Here is a 23,115-nt window from a genome sequence, read left to right as displayed (position 1 = left end):
TATTCACACTCTCTCCCAGTTTCCCTACTGAGTTCCATGTATTTCAATATCTGTGTCTAACCCTTCTTTGTGTTTTTCAGATAAGACTTTTATCTGAGGCCCACTCCCCCTACCTCTTCCTTCATGTTTGTACACTTTTCTGCTCACATATCCCAATTATGAGAAATGATTAATTCTATTGTTTTCTTCCTTTCTACACTAGAATATACACTGTTTGGCCTCTCTTTCTTTCCCTTCTAAAACTTTCTGAAAAATACTAATCTACACTAAAGTCCTTTTGTTTCTCTTATTTAAACCCCTTGATATTGAGGATGTTGATATTCTGAAAGGATACTTATTTCATCTGCTTATATTAGTAAATTAATTCTAAATCATTGTACATTCCCTTCCAATCACTCCAATAAATTTACCTTTCCTAGAATCTTCTTCACTTGTATGTTTGCATTTTGAAGTTCCTACTTTGCTCTGAATTCAAAAACATTTGAAAATTCCTTATTCCACTGATTTTTGCCTTTACAGTATTATATTCAGCTTTCCAGAAAAATTATTCTACACTGTTTTAGAGTCTGTAATAGGTTGTGTTTTTTTAAATATAAGAAAGCTCTGAATTTGGGCTTTAACATTGCTGGGACTTTTACTTTTGGGGTACCTTTCAGGAGATAATTGGAAAATTCTATCTTCATTTTACCCTTGATATAAAATATATCTGGCCAGTTTTTTCTTTTGATTTCTTGAGAAAATTCATCCAAACCTTTTATCTATCCTTTATCTGTTTTCCAGATTCATTTTTTTGAAAAAAGACACCTTATATTTTTTTCCTATTTTTTTCAATCTTTTGATTTTGTTTTAATATTTCTTGCTGTCTCATGGAGTCAGTGATTTCTTTTTGGTCCATTCTAATTTACAGGGAGTCCATTAGTCGAGCAAGGTTTATGACTTCCTGTTTTAAATTACTTTTTCTCCTTTAAATTTTCCTTCAGAAACTTCATGTTTTATTTCTTGGTTTGTTTCTTCTGGGATCTTCTAAAGTTCTCCTGGAAAATCCATTTTCCTTTGAGTTTCTGCAGGTTGTATGGAGTGACTCTCCCAAGTTGGATTTTTGTGTTATTTTTTATAGTGTTCTGGATCTTTTTTGGGATACTCATCTGTCTTAGTTTGTGAATGGGAGTTTTGTGTCAGGACCAGGCTTTATCTCTTAATTACACTTTTGGGCTGTGTGGCCAGCTCTGCTTACTCTCAACTCTTAACTTATGTTACTTGGATCATATGCTGACCTTCATCGCCCAGAGTTAGGTTCCCTCAGATTTCTAAGGTTCAGAGCACTAGATCTTTAAGGTCCTCTGATGCCTTTGTGACATCTCAAGAAAGTGTTAGGGATGTTGGAACTCCTGGGGACAAACACTGCTGATTCTGGTGGCTTCGAAGGACCACAGTAAATGTTTCTGACTTCCCTGGTTTTTTCACAGGGAAGTATTCTTTGTCTCAGGACACAGAACTTTAGAGGATACAAGTTTTTAAGATTGGTATTTTGTCACACTGTCAGTTTTCTGGGTTTCTACCATGTTTGCTGGCACTGGTACTGATTTTCTGGTGGACCCTCTTTACTATTGACCATGGGCCTCTGGATGACTTATTTTTTAGCCCTAAAGTAGAATAAGTAATTTACTCTAGTTTCTAATTGGGTTGCTTGATCATTATTTTGTCCAGTGCAATTTTTAAGCTACTGCTGGAGTAAGTATGTGAGAGCTAGGTAGGCTGCTCCTCTTGACCACAAGTTTGCAGAATCTAAATCTTTTTTATTTTGTGATTAACTAAAAGATGTAAAGAAACTTGAGATTCTATTGTTCTTATTGTTCAATAATAAAAATGTATTTTGTTTTAGCAAAACAAAACACTATATTAAATGCTCTTTTTAAAAAAAATCAGCTCTTACACACACAAAAAGGGAATTTACAGATATAAAGTAAAGTAGGAAAAGATGATTGTATATGAAACATGAATCTCTATTATGTACAAGTTGCTTTATAAAAGCATATAACAAATTCTTCCTTTTAAAACTAGCTCACTGGGTTCCAGGTTAAGATGGCGGCAGAGTTGAAGCAGCATGCTTAACCTCTCCTAACCCACACATGTAGGACTCTTCAAAAGGACATAAAAACCAAATCCATATGAATGAAGGGACCCCCCAACAGGGTGCAGGATTGAAGGTACGTGGGATCTGAGCATTTCCAAGTTATAAGGGGGTGAAATAGCTCTCACTAAAACATGACCTGAGCAAAACACACACACACACACACACACACACACACACACACCACCTATAGGTGCCAAAGCCAGTGCACAAGAGTTAGAGCAAGTTTGGGGCATTCATTAAGTTCTTGGCAGCTGCCTGGGACCACCAGGGCCTGGTCCTGAGAGCAAGAAGACTTTAGACCCCAAAAGGTTAAAGAACGTGGACTTTGAACACAGACCTTGGGTGCAGGCACGGACCTTGAGTGCAAGTGCGGACCTTGGGTGGGGACCCAGTGCGGAGGGGTGAATGACTGTGGAAGCAGTGCCCCGAGACTGTTAAAGGAGCCTCAGGCAGAGGAAAGCAAGAGGGCCACCAGGAAGATTGACCCTGAGAACAGCTAGATTTGAGACACTAGGAGCCTAAAGAACCCACACCGACCATGGGCATGAGGATACAGCTGAGAGGGCCACACAGGTGAAAACTGCTTCACAGCGCAATAGGCAGAAAGCCTGTCTGCCTCACCCAGACTTCTGAGTGAGAAAAAAAATCAGAATAATAATGGCAAGCCATGCACAAGAACCTCTAAAGAGAAAGATCAAGAAGAAATCTTTAACACTCAACAACTTTTACGGAGAAAAAATCCAGACAACAGAGCAAACAGCAGAGGAGAACAAACAAGTAATCACATCCAAACTTTCCCAAAAAAATGAAAATTGGTCACAAACTCTTGATGAGTTCAAATCTGAGATCATGAGAAAGATGGAAGAGATTTGGCAAGAAAAGTGGGAAATAGCTCAAAAGGAAATTAACAGGTTAAAAGAAAGAAACTCCCAATTGGAGAAAGATGCTCAAAAATCAAACAAAATGATGATTAAACAGAAGGAAACCATTAAAAACAGAATATATCAAATCGAAAAGGAAAATCAAAAGATTATAGCAGAAAACCAGTCTCTAAACACCAGAATTAGGCAAGTAGAAGCCAATGATCTCTCAAGACAGCAAGAACAAATAAAACAAAGTCAAAAGACTGACAAAATAGAAGGAAAAAAGAAATATCTCACTGAGAAAATGACAGATCAAGAAAACAGGTCTAGAAGAGACAATTTAGAATCATTGGTCTTCCTGAAAAAAGCAGAAATTAATAGAAATTTGGACTCCATACTACAAGAAATTGTCCAAGTAAACTGCCCTTATGTTCTTCAACAAGAGGGCAAAATAGACATTGAAAGGATCCATAGATCACCCTCTACACTAAACCCTGAAAAGACAACAAAGGGCAGTATAGACAATGAGGAAATAACAGTACTCAACATGTATGCACCAAATGATATAGCATCCAAATTCCTAAAGGAGAAACTGTCAGAGCTCAAGAAGGAAATAGATAGTAAAACTATACTAGTGGGAGATCTAAATATTCCTCTTTCAGATATAGATAAATCAAAACAAAAATAAATAAGAAAGAGATAAGAGAGGTGAATGAAATCCTTGAAAAATTAGATTTAATAGATATGTGGAGAAAAATAGGGACAAAAAGGAAAATACCTTCTTTTCAGCTGCACATGGTACATTCACAAAGATTGACCATGTAATAAGGCATAGAAACATTACAAACAAATGCAAAAGAGGAGAAATAATAAATGTAACCTTCTCAGATCATAATGCAACAAAAATAATAATTAGTAAGAGCACATGGACAGGCAAATCAAAAACTAATTGGAAATTAAATAATATGATTCTCCAAAACCAGTTAGTTAAAGAAGAAATCATAGAAACATGCATCTAAGGCAGTACTCAGGGGGAAATATATATCCTTGAGTGCATGTATTAACAAATTAGAGAGGGCAAAGTTTAATGAATTGGGCATGCAAATTAAAAAACTAGAAAGGGAACAAATTAAAAATCCCCAGCTAAAGACCAAATTAGAGATTATAAAAATTAAAGGAGAAATCAATAAAATTGAAAGTAAAAGAACTACTGAATTAATAAATAAGACTAGAAGCTGGTACTTTGAAAAAACAAACAAAATTGACAAAGTACTGGTCAATCTAATTTAAAAAAGGAAAGAAGAAAACCAAATCATCAGTATCAAAGATGAAAAGGGAGACCTCATCTCTAAAGAAGAGGAAATCAAGGCAATCACTAAAAACTATTTTGCGCGATTATGTGGCAATAAATATAGCAACTTAGGTGAGATGGATGAATATTTACAAAAATATAAATTGCCTAGATTAATAGTAGAAGAAATAGAATACTTAAATAATCCCATATCAGAAAAAGAAATGGAACAAGCCATCAAAGAACTCCCCAAGAAAAAATCCCCAGGACCAGATGGATTCACAAGTGAATTCTATCAAACCTTCAAAGAACAACTAATTCCAACACTATAAAAACTATTTGACATAATAAGCAAAGGAGTTCTACCAAACTCCTTTTATGATATTATATATGGTACTGATCCCAAAGCAAGGTAGATCGAAAACAGAGAAAGAAAATTACAGACCAATCACCTTAATGAACATAGATCCAAAAATCTTAAATAGAATACTAGCAAAAAGACTCCAGCAAGTGATCACGAGGGTTATTCATTATGATTGGGTGGGATTTATACCAGGAATGCAAGGATGGTCAACATAAGGAAAACCATTCACATAATTGCCCATATCAACAAGCAAACCAACAAAAACCACATGATTATCTCAGTAGATGCTGAAAAAGCCTTTGACAAAATACAATACCCATTCCTACTGAAAACACTAGAAAGTATAGGAATAGAAGGGCCTTTCCTAAAAATAATAAATGGTATATACCTAAAACCATCAACAACCATCATACGCAATGGGGATAAATTAGAAGCCTTCCCAATAATATCGGGAGTGAAACAAGGATGCCCGTTATCACCTCTATTATTTAACATTGTACTAGAAACACTAGCAGTAGCAATTAGAGAAGAAAAAGAAATTGAAGATATTAAAATAGGCAATGAGGAGACTAAGCTATCACCCTTTGCAGATGATATGATGGTCTACTTAAAAAATCCTAGAGAATCAACTAAAAAGCTTATAGAAATAATCAACAACGTTAGCAAAGTTGCAGGATATACAAAATAAATGCACATAAATCATCAGCATTTCTATATATTTCCAAAACATCACAACAGTAAAAGATAGAAAGAGAAACATCATTTAAAATCACCCTAGAAAATATAAAATACTTAGGAATCTATCTACCAAAACAAACTTAAAAATTATACGAACACAACTACAAAATACTTTCTAAACAATTAAAACTAGATCTAACAATTGGAAAAACGTTGATTGCTCATGAGTAGGATGAGCTAACATAATAAAAATGACCATTCTACCCAAATTAATTTACCTATTTAGTGCCATACCTATCAAACTACCAAAAAACTTTTTTACTAAATTAGAAAAAAACCATAAAAAAGTTCATTTGGAAGAACAAAAGATCAAGAATATCAACGGAAATAATGAAAAAAAAACTTGAAGGAAGGTGGCCTAGCAATACCAGATATTAAACTATACTATAAAGCAGTGGTCAAAACAATATGGTACTGGTTAAGAGAGAGAAGGGAGGATCAGTGGAATAGACTTGGGGTAAGTGACATCAGCAAGACAATGTATGATAAACCCAAAGAGCCCAACTTTTGGTACAAAAATCCACTATTTGACAAAAACTGCTGGAAAAATTGGAAAACAATAAGGGAGAGATTAGGTTTAGATCAACATCTCTTACCCTACACCAAGATAAATTCAGAATGGGTGGATGACTTGAATATAAAGAAGGAAACTATAAGTAAATTAGGTGAACACAGAATAGTATACTTGTCAGATCTGGGGTAAAGGGAAATTTTTAAAACCAAGCAAGAGTTAGAAAAAATTACAAAATGTAAAATAAATAATTTTGATTATATTAAATTAAAAATTTTGATTATATTAAATTAAAAAATTTTGTACAAACAAAATCAGAAGGGAAACAATAAACTGGGAAAAAATCTTTATAACAAAAAACTCTGACAGAAGTCTAATTACTCAAATATACAAGGAACTAAATCAATTGTATAAAAAAATCAAGGCATTTCCCAATTGATAAATGGGCAAGGGGCATGAATAGGCAATTTTCAGATAAATCAAAACTATCAATAAGCACATGAGAAAGTGTTCTAAATCTCTAAGTAGAGAAATGTAAATCAAAACAACTCTGAGATATCACCTCACACTTAGCAGATTGGCTAAAATGATATCAGGTGAGAGGAATAAATGTTGGAGGGGATGTGGCAAAATTGGGACATTAATGCATTGCTGGTGGAGTTGTGAACTGATTCAACCATTCTGGATGGCAATTTGGAACTATGCCCAAAGAGCTCTAAAAGACTGCCTGCCCTTTGATCCAGCCATACCATTGCTGGGTTTGTACCCCAAAGAGATCATAGATAAAAAGACTTGTACAAAAATATTTATAGCTGCGCTTTTTGTGGTGGCAAAAAACTGGAAAACGAGGGTATGCCCTTCAATTGGGGAATGGCTGAACAAATTGTGGTATATGCTGGTGATGGAATACTATTGTGCTCAAAGGAATAATAAACTGGAGGAATTCCATATGAACTGGAAAGACCTCCAGGAATTGATACAGAGTGAAAAGAGCAGAGCCAGGAGAGCATTATACACAGAGACTGATACACTGTGGTAAAATCAAATGTAATGGGCTTCTGTACTAGCAGCAATGCAATGACCCAGGACAATTCTGAGGGATTTATGGAAAAGAACACTCTCCACATTCAGAGGAAGAACTACAGGAGTGGAAACACAGAAGAAAAACAACTGCTTGACCACATGGGTTGATGTGGACAAGACTGGGGATGTAGACTCGAAAAGACCACACCAATTCCATATCAATAATATGGAAATAAGTCTTGATGCTAGTAGAGACGTCCTGTGTACTTTCTTTAAAAGTTTTGCCAACCATTTCTTTTTTCCCATACGGGCATGTTTAACAACACCACTAGCTCCATTTTCCCTTTTCTCCAATTAAAATCAAACATAAAAGCTATTTCCTAACATGTTGCATCCTGAATACATATCTAAATCATTCAAAATTCCTTGAAAGACATAATCAAAAGGAAAGAAATAAGGAAGGTAATAAGCATTTATATTAAGCATCAACTGTTATCTGGCACTATATTAAGTATTTTGCAAATTTTATCTCATTTGAAGGTCACAAAAAACCTGAGATGTAGGTCCTAATATTATCCCCATTTTATAGGTTAGGAAACGGAGATAGAAATTTAGAGACTTGGGCAAGGTCACAGAACTAGTAAGTCAGAAGAATTTGAATTCAGGTTTTCCAGAGTACTGGCCTAACACTATCCACTGTACCACTTAGCTGCCTCTACAAAAGGAATAACCTGCTTTCAACAATCTTTTGATCCTAAATATCAAGTAAGGCACAAAATGGACATGGATGCTCAGCAAAGGTGTTGACCACAGTGATAGAAATCTAATGAAGAGTCCAAACTGAAGGGAATTTCTCTGGATTGTCAAGTTGTCCAGATGCCTTTGCTGACCTCCTCTAAAGGAAATGAAACCACTCAAAAAGTTTAGCCTGAGAGTCCACACAAGAAATCCCAAGTGGACTGAAGAATGTTTATTGTTCAGATTTCAACATTAATTTTTAGAGAAAAATCTATGTCTATCAGTATTTATTTCTGGAATAGTCCATATGGATAGACAGATCTGGCTTGGAGCTCTATAAGAGAAAGGAAATAGGCCAAACTGCTTTTTGATTAACTGCAATGTTCCCTTAATGACCTCAATTTTCCCATGGAAACAAAAGCCTATTTTTTTTAATATCAACACACTACTAAAAGAGCAGTGAAACATGGAATATCAGTCAATGAAGGATTAAAAATGAATTATCACCTAGAAGGCAATGGAAAGGTAAATGGTAGATGTTAACAAGCTTGTAATATATAACCAATGGGGTACTTAGAAGAAAAGGAGTAAAAGATATCAAGAAAATGTATATTTGGAAGAAAAAATGGGCTGATTACATGGAGGGAAGAAAATACATAGACAATCTGATCCACTGATACTCTTGTAGTGTTAGGGGGAAATGAAGGCCTCTCATATGTTGGATAAACACTTTTTGGTTGAGCAAATTTATAGCAGTATATAGGCAAGAGAATGGATAGGTTATGATCTTCATCTTTGGAGGGAATCCTCAGATTGAGTTACCAAACTATATACCCTGCCTTGGAATGTCTTCAACCCTTTGTTCTATCATTATGCAAGCTTTGCCAAAAGCTTGCCAAATCCTAACCCTAATATTCCTTCTCTGCTCTTACTTGCTGGGTGCTGAATATCCCTGAACAAAGATGCCTATCTATGCAAAACAGGTCCACTACAAGTTGATATTATCTAATCTCAAACAGGTCCTTTGCTATTACATGGCAATCTTTTTATTCTTCCCTGATTGATCCTCTTTCACACTCTAGGAAGCAGCAATTCCAAAATTTCTCTTCTTTATTAAAATCCCCTAACTTGGCCCCTTTATCATACTTTTTAAGTAGAAGAACTTGCTTCACATTTCATTAAGAAGAGGGCATCCATCACAAATTCTACCTTCTCCCTCACTATATACCTCCAGAATTCTTTAAGTCTTCTTTTCTCTTGCTCTATTCATGTCCTTTACCCTATGGGAGGCCATTTGCTCTGTGTGCATACCTTTTGATCAACACTTTATTCTCACATATCCAATCTCTCCTAATTTTCTGGGACTAGCCCTACTACCTTTAGTAAGCTAATCATTTAAAAAAAAATGTCTTTTTTCATTATTAACTTGGCAAATATTAACAAACACAAATATTTCAATATAAAAAGAACAAGAAAAAGTACTGCATGTGAAATTACGAATCTCTATCCCAAAAGGTTTTAAATTATATCCTAAATTTAACATGATGCCCTATTTGCCCCCTTCTATGCTTACTGTTGCTCTTTTTTGTATGTTTTAAAAAATATGCTAATCCTTTTCTTTCTTAATTTTTGCATTGTTACCCAGCTCCACTCTTATCCATACCTTAGTCCTAAATAAAACATCTAATTTGTAAGAAATAAATATAGTCAAACAAAAAGAAATCTATATTGGGTATGTCTAAAAATATACATATCATTCTCTAACTCTTGTCTATCCTGCCAGTGGATAGAAAACATGATTCATCATCAAATTTCTGGAATCATAAGTGGTCACTGCATTGATTTTAAGTCTTTCAAAAACATTTTCTTTTGTAATAACATAATCATTGTACAAACTGTTCCAGTTCTCTTCCTACAGTTCATACAAGTCTTTCCATGTTTCTCTGAATTTATCTCTTTTGTCATTTCTAAAAGCACAATACTATCCCATTTTATTCATATACTATATTTGTTTAGCTGTTCCCTAAATGTTGGGCACTACATTTGGTTTTCAATTCTTTGCTACAATATAAAGTGTTACTAAAAATATTTTATACATAAGGATCTTTTCTTTCCTTGATTTCTTTGGAATACTATATTGCTGGGTTAAAGGATATGCAACAGTTTAGTGGCTTTTTAAGTATAGTTCAAAATTGCTTTCCAGAATGACTGAATCAATTCACAGCTCCACCAATAGTTTACTGTTATAACTACCCTCCCAGAGACTCTAAAAATTATGATTCTGCTCTTATTCTTTAAAAAATCCACCTCATTTGATCCTTTTACTCACTCATGCTATTACATCTATTTTATAGCCATATTCCTAGAAGGCTATCCATACTTCTTGCTGTCACTTCTTCATCTGCCATTCATTGCCTTAAAAGTCGGCTTTCAACTGTACAACTAAAGGAAACTACTCTTCACAGGGACACCAATAATCTCTTATTTGCTAAATCTGATGGCCTTTTCTTATTCCCCATATTTCTTGTCCTCTCTGTACTTTATGGAATTATTGACTAATTACTTCTCCCAGATGTTTTTTCCTTCTTCTAATTTTGTGACACTATTCATTACTGGTTCTCCAACCAGTATGACCATTTCTGCTTTTATATGTACTTACATCTAACCACAGGTGACCCTCAAAGGCTATTCTGGACCCTTTTCTCTTATTATATCTTCTTTCAATGATCTCAGCAGAACTAATAGGTTCAATTACGATCTCTATACAGTTTAAATACATTACATCCAAATCCACATATCTAACCTACATCAATAAAAATTTCAGTGGATGTTTCCATATGGATGTCCCACAGGTACCTCAAATTCAACATGTCAAAAACAATCACAACTCATTATCTCTTTCTTTAAACTAGCCTCTCTTCTAAACTTTCCTATTTCCATCTAGGGCACCATTGTATTTATAGTCATCCTGATTCACAGCCTAAATCCATGACTGATTCTTCAATCTCCCTCATATGTTTTCAAACGGCTGCCAAGTCTTATAAATGCTACAGCCACATCTTTCATATCCACTTCCTTCTTTCTCCTCATATCCTAGTTCTGGCCCTGAACACATCTTGCCACTGGACAAGCCTCTCAATTGGTCACTTCTCCAAACAAAACATCTCCATTTCCTTCAAAAGATTACCCTCTGAACTTGAGTCTCTTTACTATCCTAGTTGTTTTCCTTTGGAGATTCTCTAGCCTATTAATGTCACTCACAGAGCAACCTAAAATGAATACAACATTTGAGATGTAGTCTAACTAGGTTAGAGTACAGTGAAATCATCACCTCTCTAATTGTGGTTTAGAAGTTTCTTAGTGCAGCCTAAGACCATGTATACTGCTAGTTCATACTGAACTTGTAGTCCAGTAAAATCCCCCAGATCTTTTTCAGACAAACTGTTGTCTAGCCATGCCTAGCCCATCTTATATATGGAATTGCTTTAATTTAACCCAAGCACAAGCCCCTTAACAAATAACTTAACCTCACTGGACCTCTGTTCCTTCATCTATAAATGACAAGATTGGGCTATGTGCCTTATAAGAACCCTTACAGCAACAGCTCTAGAACTTTACATATGTCCTTATTAAATTTTATTTTATTGGTTTCAGCTCAATGTTCTATTCTGTCTTTTCCTTATTTCCTTTTTGCTGTTAGTGCCTCATAGCTTTTGAGTTTGTAATGCTCCATCGATGAGATACCAAATGAATCTCAAAATGAGCTTTTGTGCATCTGAGAAAGCTCCCTTCCTTTTAGCATCTGCTACTTAAAAAATATAGATATATCAATGAATAGGGATGGAAGCATGTGTGTGTGTATGTATGTGTATATATATATATATATATATATATATATATATATATATACTCAAGATTATTGTTCTGACCTTTTAACAATATTCGTCAAAAAAGAGAATTCACAGTACTGTTCTAATTTTTAAATAGGCTCTCAAATTCTCTTGAGGTACTTATCTAAAACCTAGCTTGGGTCACCAAATTTGTATGGTAATGAATATTATATAAATATAGACAGAAAGATGTACTGATTAAGAAGTCATGCGATAATAAGGCATATTTACACTGTGTAACATGAAAAACATCAAATCAACTTATCTGCCAACTAAGGGATTTGTCAACTAAAATTTTTTTAATAATTATAAACTTTTATTACTTTTTTGTGGTCTAATAAGAAACAATGCCTTTTTGCTCCAAGAAGTCTATAATTTCATCTCTAACTATAGCCAACACATATGTCTATGGTTCTATCCTAACTAATTTTTTATAATCAAGCTAAAGCTTTTAATAGAAGAGATTACATACCTAATTGTTGAACACTAGGTTGGTCTAACTGTTGTTACTGTTTATAGACATCTTTAAAACATTTAAGTTTTTAGTTATTTGTTTCAATTTGCCATGAAAATTTTTGAGATTATCAACTCCTTTCTGTACAAAGCTCAGTGGAGTTGGATTTGATGGTTGCCATTTCAGTGCTCTCTACTATCCTGAAGGTAAGATCTGTCCCCATATTCATTATATATATTAAGTGGACATGACTCATATGTTATTTAACTAGAAATCCATTTTGGATATATTTGACAAAAGCCAACTGGCCACATGAAACATTAGGACTGCTTTTGCTCGTTCCAAAGAGAATCTGGAACAAATTCAAAAATATTGTAACAATCTTACTAAGGGGAATTATAAGCTGGGACTCTAAACACTGAGACAACTCATTTTGCTTCTAGAAGTAATATATTCCTTTTAAGGCTGGTGTAGTTTGAGGATCAACAAGGAAAAGGAACCAAATCTGAGTTCACCTCTTGACCATCCTCCTAGCTGAGTGTATTATGAGAATACATATAACAAGAAATAACAAAAATGAGAAATATTAAACTATGTGTCATTTTCCATAGTCCAACCTTGTTGAATTAGAAAAGCCTTTAGCATAAAATTTAAAAATTTGTGCCATTTCTACTCTTGTTATAAAGAAGCTGCCACAATATTCTTAAACAAATGCTAGATAAAAAAATAAGTAAAACAAAACAAAAAGTGAAAACAAAGCCCATATGAATTTTTAATAATCCATGGAAATAGACTTTAGTGGACCATTTTATCAAATCTCAAGGAACGGTATAAGCTAAATACAGCCAGTTTTCTTAATCTTACAAGAATCATAGTTCATTTCTTGGAGTACCACCAAGAAGTGTTCCCTCCAAGAGGATGTTCTGATCTGTTATTGTTATCTAAGCAGACCATCGGTGCTAGCATCTCCCCAAGAAAGCAAAGCCGTTTGTGTATCTTATGTCAGTGAATAAAAGTAGCCAACCATTGCTCACTGATGCCTTGTAATTTCCTTTAAATGTCACAAGATTCAAGAATGGGGTTGACCAAATATAATTTGATTTTGACAATGAACAAAATGTGATAATAACATGTCCTAAATCTAATCATTAGTTCAAATTAAAATCATTACTTAGGTCATAAGAAAAATAAATTTACTGCTGTGTTCTGACAGTATATCTGATACATATCAATATGCATTTTAGATAACTACACAGTCTTTGGATTAAGCCATGTCAAGAGTTAGAAAAGAAGAATATAAAGAGCCTACAGAAGATATACATAGAATAAAATAATCCATTAAGTAAGGAGTAGACACATAAGTGAAATACTCTAATCTGTTTATTAGTTACCAATTGAATTCTAAGTTCAAATCCCAAAATTCAGTTTTTCCTTTGGGTAAAAATCTTTAGGAATAGTATGATTCTCTTCCCTATACAGATCAACCAGCACAAGAAGTAAACCTAATGAACCTAAGTGGCTCAGTGAATACAGCACTGAGCCTAGAGTCAGGAAGAAATGAATTCCAATCCTGCCTCAGACCCTTAATAGCTATATGACTGGACAAATTACTTAACTTCTGTTTGCTTTAATCTATCTGAGAAGGAAATGGCAAACCACAGCATCTTAGTCAAGAAAATCCCATGGAGAGCATTGGCGTGCTCTGGGCCACAAGGCACAGAGTCAGACACAACTGAACAACTTTTTCCTTTAAGGCAAACTGCGATCCATCCATAGCTCCTTATCCTGTGTGCCTAGTGTCCACTAGCCTAACATAAACCTTCTATAGCCGTACCAATTAACCTGGAGACCTTCCTTTAGATCATCTGACATTTGCATACTGTTTATCTGTTATTCACTGCTCTTAACATGACTCTCTCTGTGGTATCTCTGATAGTGTTTCTGGTATCTAAGTCATTGTTGTTTCTCAGTCCTACAGCATCCCTAGAATAATACTGCTGTAAAAATGGCAAGTTTTTTCTGACTTACATCATCTCAGAAATGAGACTTGAGAGCCTTTCTATCCAACCCACAACTGAACAAGAATTCACTCTACAATATAGCCAACTCACATGCCTTAGTTTGAAGACCTTCAGGAAGGGGAATCCCATGACTTCTAGAGGCAGTCCACTATGTTCACTGATAACCTCTAATTGTTAGAAAATATTTCCTTGTATCAAGCCTACATTGTTTATAGCAGGCTGATTAAGGGGATGATGAATTTATTGAGAAGTGAATCTTTAGGACTTTGACCATTTCCTGATGAAGTGTTACGAATATGACTATTTGACTCATTTTTAACTCCAGTGTGGTTGGCCTGAGACTTGGATAGGCTTGTGGAGTGAAAGCTTTTGGGGGAAGGGCTGCTCCTATGTTGGCACAACAAAAAAGTAGGTCAGTTACAGCTAATCTTTTGCTCTTATCTTCATTTTTTGGAGAACAGCAGGTCTAAGAAAACAGTAGAATTGTGAATTGAACTTGGTTGTTTACTTACTACTATCACTTCTTTATGTGTTTTGGTATTTTCCAAGGGGTACTAAAAAAAAGCTCTTCTGAACCTGATATTGGATTAGAATCAATTTACTCACATGTCCAGATCCATATGAGTTATAGTTAATTTATATTCGGAGATTTTCTAGAGGCAACATTAGGTTGAGGGTGAAATGATTCAAAGAAAGACTCATTGAAGCTAAACCCTCAAGGCTAGACCATATAAAGCTAGTGCTTGGGATACTGGGCCAAGGGTTACATGATTCTTTACATATTCTCTGATAGCTTTTAAATCTACCTTCTAGGGTAGAACAAATTTAATCACTTTTCCACATGGTAGCCATTCAAACATTGCTTTTGTCACTCTAAATTGCTTCATATAAATGTTCCCACGTTTGTACTTTGTAGTCTTCATATGTTGAAATAATTATTAATTCTATTACTGTACCAGAATTTATTTAGCCATTCCTCAATCATGTAGTTTGTTTTCAGATTTTTTATTATTATAATAATCTTATCATCTTTTACCACAGTGGTTAGCTGAATGGGTATAAGAACTGAGGTAGTATCATTTAATTCCTTGCTTCTAATCTACTGCTTAGGGTAGAAATCTGAAATAAGATCATTGGGTCAAAAAGTATGAATGTTTTGAAACTGATTATATAATTCCACACTGCTTTTCAAAATTGTTTTCTCATATATATGTACTACCAGTAAATTTTATAAGCTTTTACCATAGTGGTCAGCTGAATAGGTAGAAGATGCTACCTCATAGTTCTTTTAACTTGCATTTCTCTATCCTAATATAAATAATAATAACAATAACGAATATGTTATCGTTTTCTGAAGTTTACAATGTATCTTACATTATCTGATTTGAAGTCTGAGTGATTTACTCAGAGTTAAGTGATTCTTTACATTTTCTCCCACTGCTTTTAATTCTACTTTCTGAGGAGGAACATATTTAATCCCCTTTTCACATGGTAGTCATTCAAATGTTGCTTTTGTCCCTCTAACTTGCTTCATATAAATCTTCCCACATTTGTATTTTGTATTCTTCATTTGTTTCATCTTCATAATTTCTTGTAATGAAATAACATTTGTTATCTGATTTGAAGTCTGAGGGACTTGTTCAGGGTTACACAACTGGTAAATAAATGTCTGAGGCGGAATTCCAATTCAGGTCTTCCTGACTCCAAATTTAATATTTTATCCACTAATACACCTAGTAAATCTGATAATAATTACAATTGCCTTCTGGATCAAATTCTGTCCCAAATTATAAACCTTTTAAAAGTTATTAATTCATTCTTTTGTCTTAATTTATTTACAGCATTAAGTAACTGATGGTTTATGCTTCTTCTTTTGATAATCATACTTTAATATTCTTTGACCACTGATTTACTGAAGAATAGTTCTTTTATTCTCATAAATTTGTGGCAACTCTAGATTTTTAAATTTTTTCATACATTTTCCCTGAGGTTTCTGATACAAAATGCTTCTTCCTGCCTATATTTCTTCTTCTAGAAGTTTTTCATTGTGCAAAAATTATTTCATGTCTCTTATAATTTCTTCTATCCTGAAACAGTTTAGAAGTAATGTGCCAGGGTAATATGGCAAACATCTACTAAACAAAAGATGAGCCACCTGAAATGCTTGTCACGATGATAAATTCAAGCTACAAAAAGACAAGTTGAGTTGTAAGTAATCTTTGCTCTGGAGGCCAATCAAATCCTGTTATTTCCACATGATAATACCACAACAGATTCCAGAGTATATATAGGGGGCCATGCCTCTATATGATTTTTTGGGGTCCTGAGCGGCGTGGTGGCATAGGATGGTTAAGGCAGGAGAAAGAAAATGAGAACAACTAGACTAGTGGTTAGCCCATGCTGTCCCGAATTCTGCGGGCATCGAAGTTTATTATATATCTTTCTCCAGTAAAAAAAGTCACAGTTGATAAGGGGCAATAAATCACGTATAATCCATTGAAGTCTAAAGAATACAGATGCAAAGACAAATGGTCAAATTCCAAACCCCAATTCAGAGGGGATAATTCCAGGAGAGGAAATATCCCAGGGAGATGCTCACCAGTCAAATCCTAAAGGAGCCAGTTCTAATCTGAATATGCACTCTTATCTAATTAACATTTGTTAGGAAAGGAATCATTAACTCAGTAGATGCTGGTCTCCACTTCAAAGGTCTCCAATAAGAATTCTAAGAAAGGTGGGGATCAAAGACTGAGTCAAAAGAGGAGCCTCAGATTTTTATCTTAGATGGCCCATTCAGTCTGCATCCTGACATGCAGTGCAGAAAAATCATACACACAGTTTTACTTGCCGATGATTTTGTAATGGGATCCAGATAAAATATCTGTTACAGACTCTGTTTCTCTAAATGACTCCTAATAACCTTTTTGGAGGGATCAAGTTGATTTTGGATTAACCTACCTTCTGGTACCAGAGCCTTTTTGGGGCTCAAGTGACCAGGACCAAACACAAAGACTGCCTCAGCCTGGATTGGTCACGTAGGGAATCCAGATAACAGGCCCTAAATTTGATCCTATTTCTCCAAAGGTTTTACTACATAGAACGGCTTCCCACAAGTATAGCCACAGCAAATTGTTTTTTTGCTGACATTTCTAAAAAGAAAAGAATGTGAAGTACATGTACCTTACAGGTTATTTCATAACTGCTCAAGGAACACAAATTCTGAATAGGTCAGAGTCAAAAACTATGGGAGGAACCAAATTCAATGTGGATCCGTGCAGCAAAGGCTCTTAAAAGTAATTTACAATTTCTAAATTCCTCTCTTCTTCCTTTTCAGTACAGTTACAAGACAGTTCATCTACATTCTTTGTCTAAGACTACCTTGTACTAATTGACTAGCTTAACAGGCCCTCCATTCATCTGTATCTCATATCCTGGACAAGCATTTTTCCTATGTAAAGTGTTAGGCCAAATTATTTTGAGTAGTTAATCTAATTCAGGATACTATTCATAATATTCTTAGGTTGTGAAATTAATATATAAACCACAAATAGCAACTGGAGGACTTTAACCAGAAAGAATGTCTCTTCCATTAAGATTCTGTGATGAGGGGCAGCTGGGTAGCTCAATGGAGTGAGAGTCAGGCCTAGAGACAGGAGGTCCTAGGTTCAAGCCCGGCCTCAGCCACTTCCCAGCTGTGTGACCCTGGGCAAGTCACTTGACCCCCATTACCCACCCTTACCAATCTTCCACCTATGAGACAATGCACCAAAGTACAAGGGTTTAAAAAAAAAAAAGATTCTATGATGGATATCCTACATAACAGAGGAAAATACTTTTGGTAAATACTTCTCTCTTTAATTTATGCTTCACTTAATATGGAAAATCAGAGGGTTGCCAAACAAAATTATTTTTATTGCTTTATCAAGTAATTTTGATATCTTGACATATAATAGGAGAGATACTTTTTTGGAAAATATTTAAGGGAACATTTTACTCTGAGTCAATAGTTTTATGATTAGAAAAGAATAAAAGCAGGGATATCTTTTATTTTCTGTACCATTGAATAAACTGTGTAATAATAAAAATGAAGCTGCTGTATTTTGTATGAGCTCTTCTACAGTTTCTCTAATTTTCACCAAGGATATATTTGAGACATCTGTAGATCAATATCATAAATATTTTACAGAAATGAGAAAGTTAAACAAAATATTATTGCTATTTTAAAATGATTATCTGTTTCCCAGGGTTAAGTTGCCAAGAACAATGGTAAGAATTGCTAATTAATGATCCCTTTATCATCATCATTTTGGTCAACATTATAAATATATTTAATGTTTTACCAAAATTCATTATGTAGCATAAAAGAAAAAAATTAAGCTACAAGAATTTAAATTCTCAAAACATTATGAACTCAATAATTGGGATTGTTAATAATACAATTACCTTTCCAAACAACTTATGTCCAAAATTATATGCATTCTTCCTAATTTAGACTTTTGTCTCACTACTTTGCCTACAGAATTACAATATCTACATGAAGTGAAGCCCCCTGTTTATTTTATTTCTGATTTGTGCTATAGGTCTCTGTAGACTCTTTTGTGTTCAGTTTCAGTATGCGACACAGGACTATAATATTGCTTTGTGCTCTGAATGATATTACATGGAATTACTGTTTTTAGATGCTTATAAAAATATTTTGAAATCATATGTTAAATGGTAGCAATAATATGATATTTGTGATAGAATTGTGGGCTTACCTAAATAGAAAATACACTAAACATTCTATCTTTCATAGCCTGATTCAGCAGACTTGAGATAAAGAATTTTCTTTTTCCCCTTCTGCTACCTGGCTTCCTCTAAAAATAATCGCAATAACATTCCATAAGTAATTTTTTAAACAATAATCTTATAATATGTGGGTTAATCAACTTTTAATAGGAGCTGGATAAATTGAATAGGGCATTTAGACAAGCATAAAGAGAATGGGATGAACATTTATAATGTCATTTTTGCACAAAAATGTTTATCGGTGTTTATTTTGTAGATTTTACCAACAATATTGTAAAGAAAGTTGTTTTAAAAACTTTTAAGACAAATTGAATAGAGATGACAAATGTTTTCCTTATCTGTAAAAACTGAGGCAAAGGGAATTAATTACTAAAGAATAACCTGGAACAATAATTAGTGTACCTCAGTAATTAGGTTTACTGAGGCTATGTCTACAAATCTGAATGGGTATAATCAGAATAATTCAAGTAAAAACTACATTTGTTTCTATTACTTGGACATTTTTGGTCAATTGTTTCTCAAGCCTGAATTATCTGGACAAGAGCCTTCACACTTCACTGTGATAAATACCTTCAAGGCTAAATGTCCTGAAGTTATTCTAATCTCTAGTTAGGGAAGAGGGAAGTTGAGAGAATCAAGGCACATCTAATATTCCTTTTATAATGTACCTTTTTCAAACATCTGCACAATGTCCAATATTTAAATCTAAAATGGATGAGAAAACAAACCTGTATCTGTCTACTTGCAATGACAAATTTCATCCACTATCCATTATTAGGATATCTCAACTGCTGCTTTTAAAATGGGCCATGATCATTTATGGTTTCTAATTTCCAATCTCTTTAATAATGTTAATATACTGTCCTGAAAGAAAAGGAAAATTAAAACAATTTCTGGCTATTTATCAGTGTATTTAAAAGCTTTAGCAACAAGAAGCATCTTCAGATTTGACCTTAAAAGTTTTCAGGAGGTCCCAACCAAATTAAATTGAAATGTATCCCATCTTTCTTTCAGCAAATCAGTTATATCACTGACCATTCTTCAGATAGTAAAAGCCTATTTTCAGTGTCACTCCAGACAGCACCATTCTGTCCTGAAATGGAACAGACTGTGTCATCTCTGTAGCTTGTCATATTAAGTAAACTTAACTGTCACATTAAGCAAAAAAAATCTGATTAAGAATAAGAACTTATGTGTTAATAAAGGTTTCAGTTTCAGGAATAAACAAAAGGAGCTGTAGTACAGACATACTGGGTGTCTGGCACTTACTAACTCTATTGAGAAGCATTTTCTGTTTTGCAAAATTAATAGTCAATTTCCACATATCCTTTTATTACTATGAAATTAATTTATTTTGTGAGATGACTGGAGAAGAAATAGAAAAGAAAAATATATGCATACATATACATATGTCTGTATACAAACAGATCATCTATGCCATGTGTCCATGGAATGGAACCTATAAGTGTGGCATATATGTGGATATACGTATTGATATCTATGTTTGGGTATGCATGTATGTATGGTTATGAAGGCCCAGTTCCATTCCATGGACACGAAGCTCAGAAGAACAATCAACTAAATTCTTTTTTCATTAATTCTTTTAATTACTATATAAACAAAATTTCATTTCATAGATTTTTTCCTATTTAAGAATTAGCTTATGATCGTTCTCATATAACATTTAAATATTTAAATCTAATACTGGATGATTATCCTCACTAGATCCCTGCTACTGAGTACATTTCTAAGTTGGGCGATGGACTTGTCTTGGCTGGCTACATGCTGCTGATGCACTTCAGAACATTGTATGAATTTCTCAGAAGTATGTCTCCATAGTAGGGCAACGAATTATAGCCATACACGCCCAAGACATTACTTAAGACAGAAGGACCCAGGTTTTTCTATGCACATGCTTGTAATGGACAATGCAAGATACTTTTCTATGCAGGATTCTTGTTATGGGCAATAAGACTCTAATATAGGTTAGAAACAAATGAGTGTACATGGTTTTATCTCATATACTAATAACTAGGTTTAAACATTGGAGAAAAGAATTTTTGTGACCTGAATTCATTATATTCAACTACTTTTTAAGAATATATCACAGCTTTAATTCTTAGAACAAATGAAATTTCCATGAAAATAAAGATTTACACACACACACACACACACACACACACACACACACACACACACCTCTTCCTTTTTGGTGCTGTAATTAGTCTATTTGACTCAACACATATTAAGTGACAAATTCACCTAGGAAATAGCCAGCCCTAGTGACAGTGGTTAGGGTCATAAATGATAACATGTAAGTAAATACTTTGTCAATTACAATTTAACTTTGGGGCTAATTTACTATTTCTGATAATTTATCTTTTTTTTTCAGCTAAATCTCATTGAATAATGAAAATAAAATTGAACAACTGAACAAAAAAACCCATTGAATGAAATGATGCTGACCAACCTTTTATTGCACCCACAATATTTTGGTCTAGTCCTTTCCGGTTGTCATTGAGTCCTCTTTTCCTCTTTCCATTGGGCAAGGAGTTTGCCAAAGTCTTGTCATCAAAAAATGCACACACCAATTTTCTAAAGAGAAGGCTTCCTGAGCGAGTGTAGTTTGACAATATAGAGTCCAGCTGAGATTTAGGCATAAACACATCAAAGCCTTCAGCAAGTTGCACTTCTGGCTACCAAAAGAACATAAATAGTGTTAAAAAGTTTATTTATGTCATTGGAATTTTGGACATCTGTATATCACAAAACATTGCTATTTATTGAAATGACCACAAACTACATGAGTAATCCCAAGTTTTTGCATACAAGTACTTCTAGTTTGATTTGCACAACCATTTATAATCCATGACTCTTTGAGTTATGCTTTATAAATTAGATGCTTTAAAAAGAATCTTTAATTTTAATTATGAACTATCTAAAATGCATTAGTAAGATTGTTTTGAACTTCATAGTTCTGACACTAAGAAATAAACCTGCTAAAAGATTATGAAAGTCTATTATAATTGTTTCAAATGTGAATATATGTTGAAATATAACTATTGCTATTTTACCAAAACTTTGGAAAAATAAAACAATTTACACTTTGCAAGTGACAAATTCTAAAAAATTCATTTAAAAATGCTTCATTTAAACAAACTCCTCATTAAAGCTTTTACTATTAACATATTCTGAGTTCTTTCAAGTCTGAAAGTCTCTCTTCTGCCTCTTTTAACTATTCCTTGTATTATACTTATTTGGTATTACAAGTTTTTAAAGATTTAAGAAGATTTAGACTAGGGGCTCATTTTTTGTCTTTATATCCCCACAACCTTAGCACAGGTGCTAAGGCTAGCACAGATGCTTAATTAATTGTTATTGAGTAGTGCTAAAGTCAGGCATTGTTTTAATTTATCTAAATCATTAGAAATGTAAAGAGTTGGGGCTAGTCCCTGGGTTGTTAAAGGGCATATGACTGGTTAAAGAAAGAAAATTTGATTTATCCCTGGCTCCTAACATTCCTGATTTCTTTTGGAGCTTCTAAAACAAAATATCGGGAGCTTTTCTTGACAGAAGATCTATGATCAAGATGATGTGTCTACTGCCCAGGTTCTCTTATAAAGCATAGATTTCTAATCGGAAGAACCAAAAGCTATTTTGGAGATGCTCTATCAGACTTAGAAGAAATGACTTACCTGATCTGCAGGTCCCTTAGAAAGAGTTCATTAGATGACAGGATTTCTTACCTGAATGAGCATTGTCATCAAATCAGATTCAGAGTTGGAAAGTTATCTCATCCAAATCACATTTGAAAATGAATCTCTACTGCAGTATCACTAACAAGTGATATACTAACTTCTGTTTGAAAAACTTCTGGGAATTAGAACCCACTCTCTCTTAAGGAAACCTATTTCACATGTGGATATTTCTACTGGCAAGTTTTCCCTTATATCAAACCAAAATTTGCCTCTCTGCAACTTTCACTAATAGTTCCTAGTTCTTAGGAGCAGCTAGATGGCTCAGTGGCTAGAACTCTGGGCCTAGAATGAAGAAGACCTGAGTTCAAATTTGGTCTGAGAGATGTAATATCTGTGTGAGCCTGAGTAGGTCACTTAACCTCTGCTTGCCTTAGTTTCCTTATCTATAAAATGGGGATAATAACACCTACCTCCCAAGGTTGTTGTGAGTACCAAATAAGAATATTTGTAAAACAGCAAAATCCCTGGCCCAAAGTAAGTGCTATATAAAAATGTTAGCCATTATTATTATTCTTATAATTTTAATTATTATTGAAGAATTG

The 23,115-nt window shown here is 34.1% G+C and overlaps 1 protein-coding gene across 4 annotated transcripts in view; it reads right to left on the bottom strand.

The window, feature by feature from the left end:
• The window catches only part of BEND7 (BEN domain containing 7), a 126,998-nt gene that overhangs the window by 41,949 nt on the left and 61,934 nt on the right, over positions 1-23,115 (bottom strand). For all 4 annotated transcript variants that reach the window (XM_044677243.1, XM_044677244.1, XM_044677245.1 and 1 more), the window contains one exon: positions 21,286-21,511. In XM_044677243.1, coding sequence (XP_044533178.1) covers positions 21,286-21,511 — 226 coding nt within the window. The remainder of the gene's footprint in view (positions 1-21,285; positions 21,512-23,115) is intronic.

The sequence above is a fragment of the Gracilinanus agilis genome, chromosome 5, assembly GCF_016433145.1.
Source record: "Gracilinanus agilis isolate LMUSP501 chromosome 5, AgileGrace, whole genome shotgun sequence".
Taxonomy (NCBI): domain Eukaryota; kingdom Metazoa; phylum Chordata; class Mammalia; order Didelphimorphia; family Didelphidae; genus Gracilinanus; species Gracilinanus agilis.
This window is presented reverse-complemented; position numbering and strand designations above follow the sequence as displayed.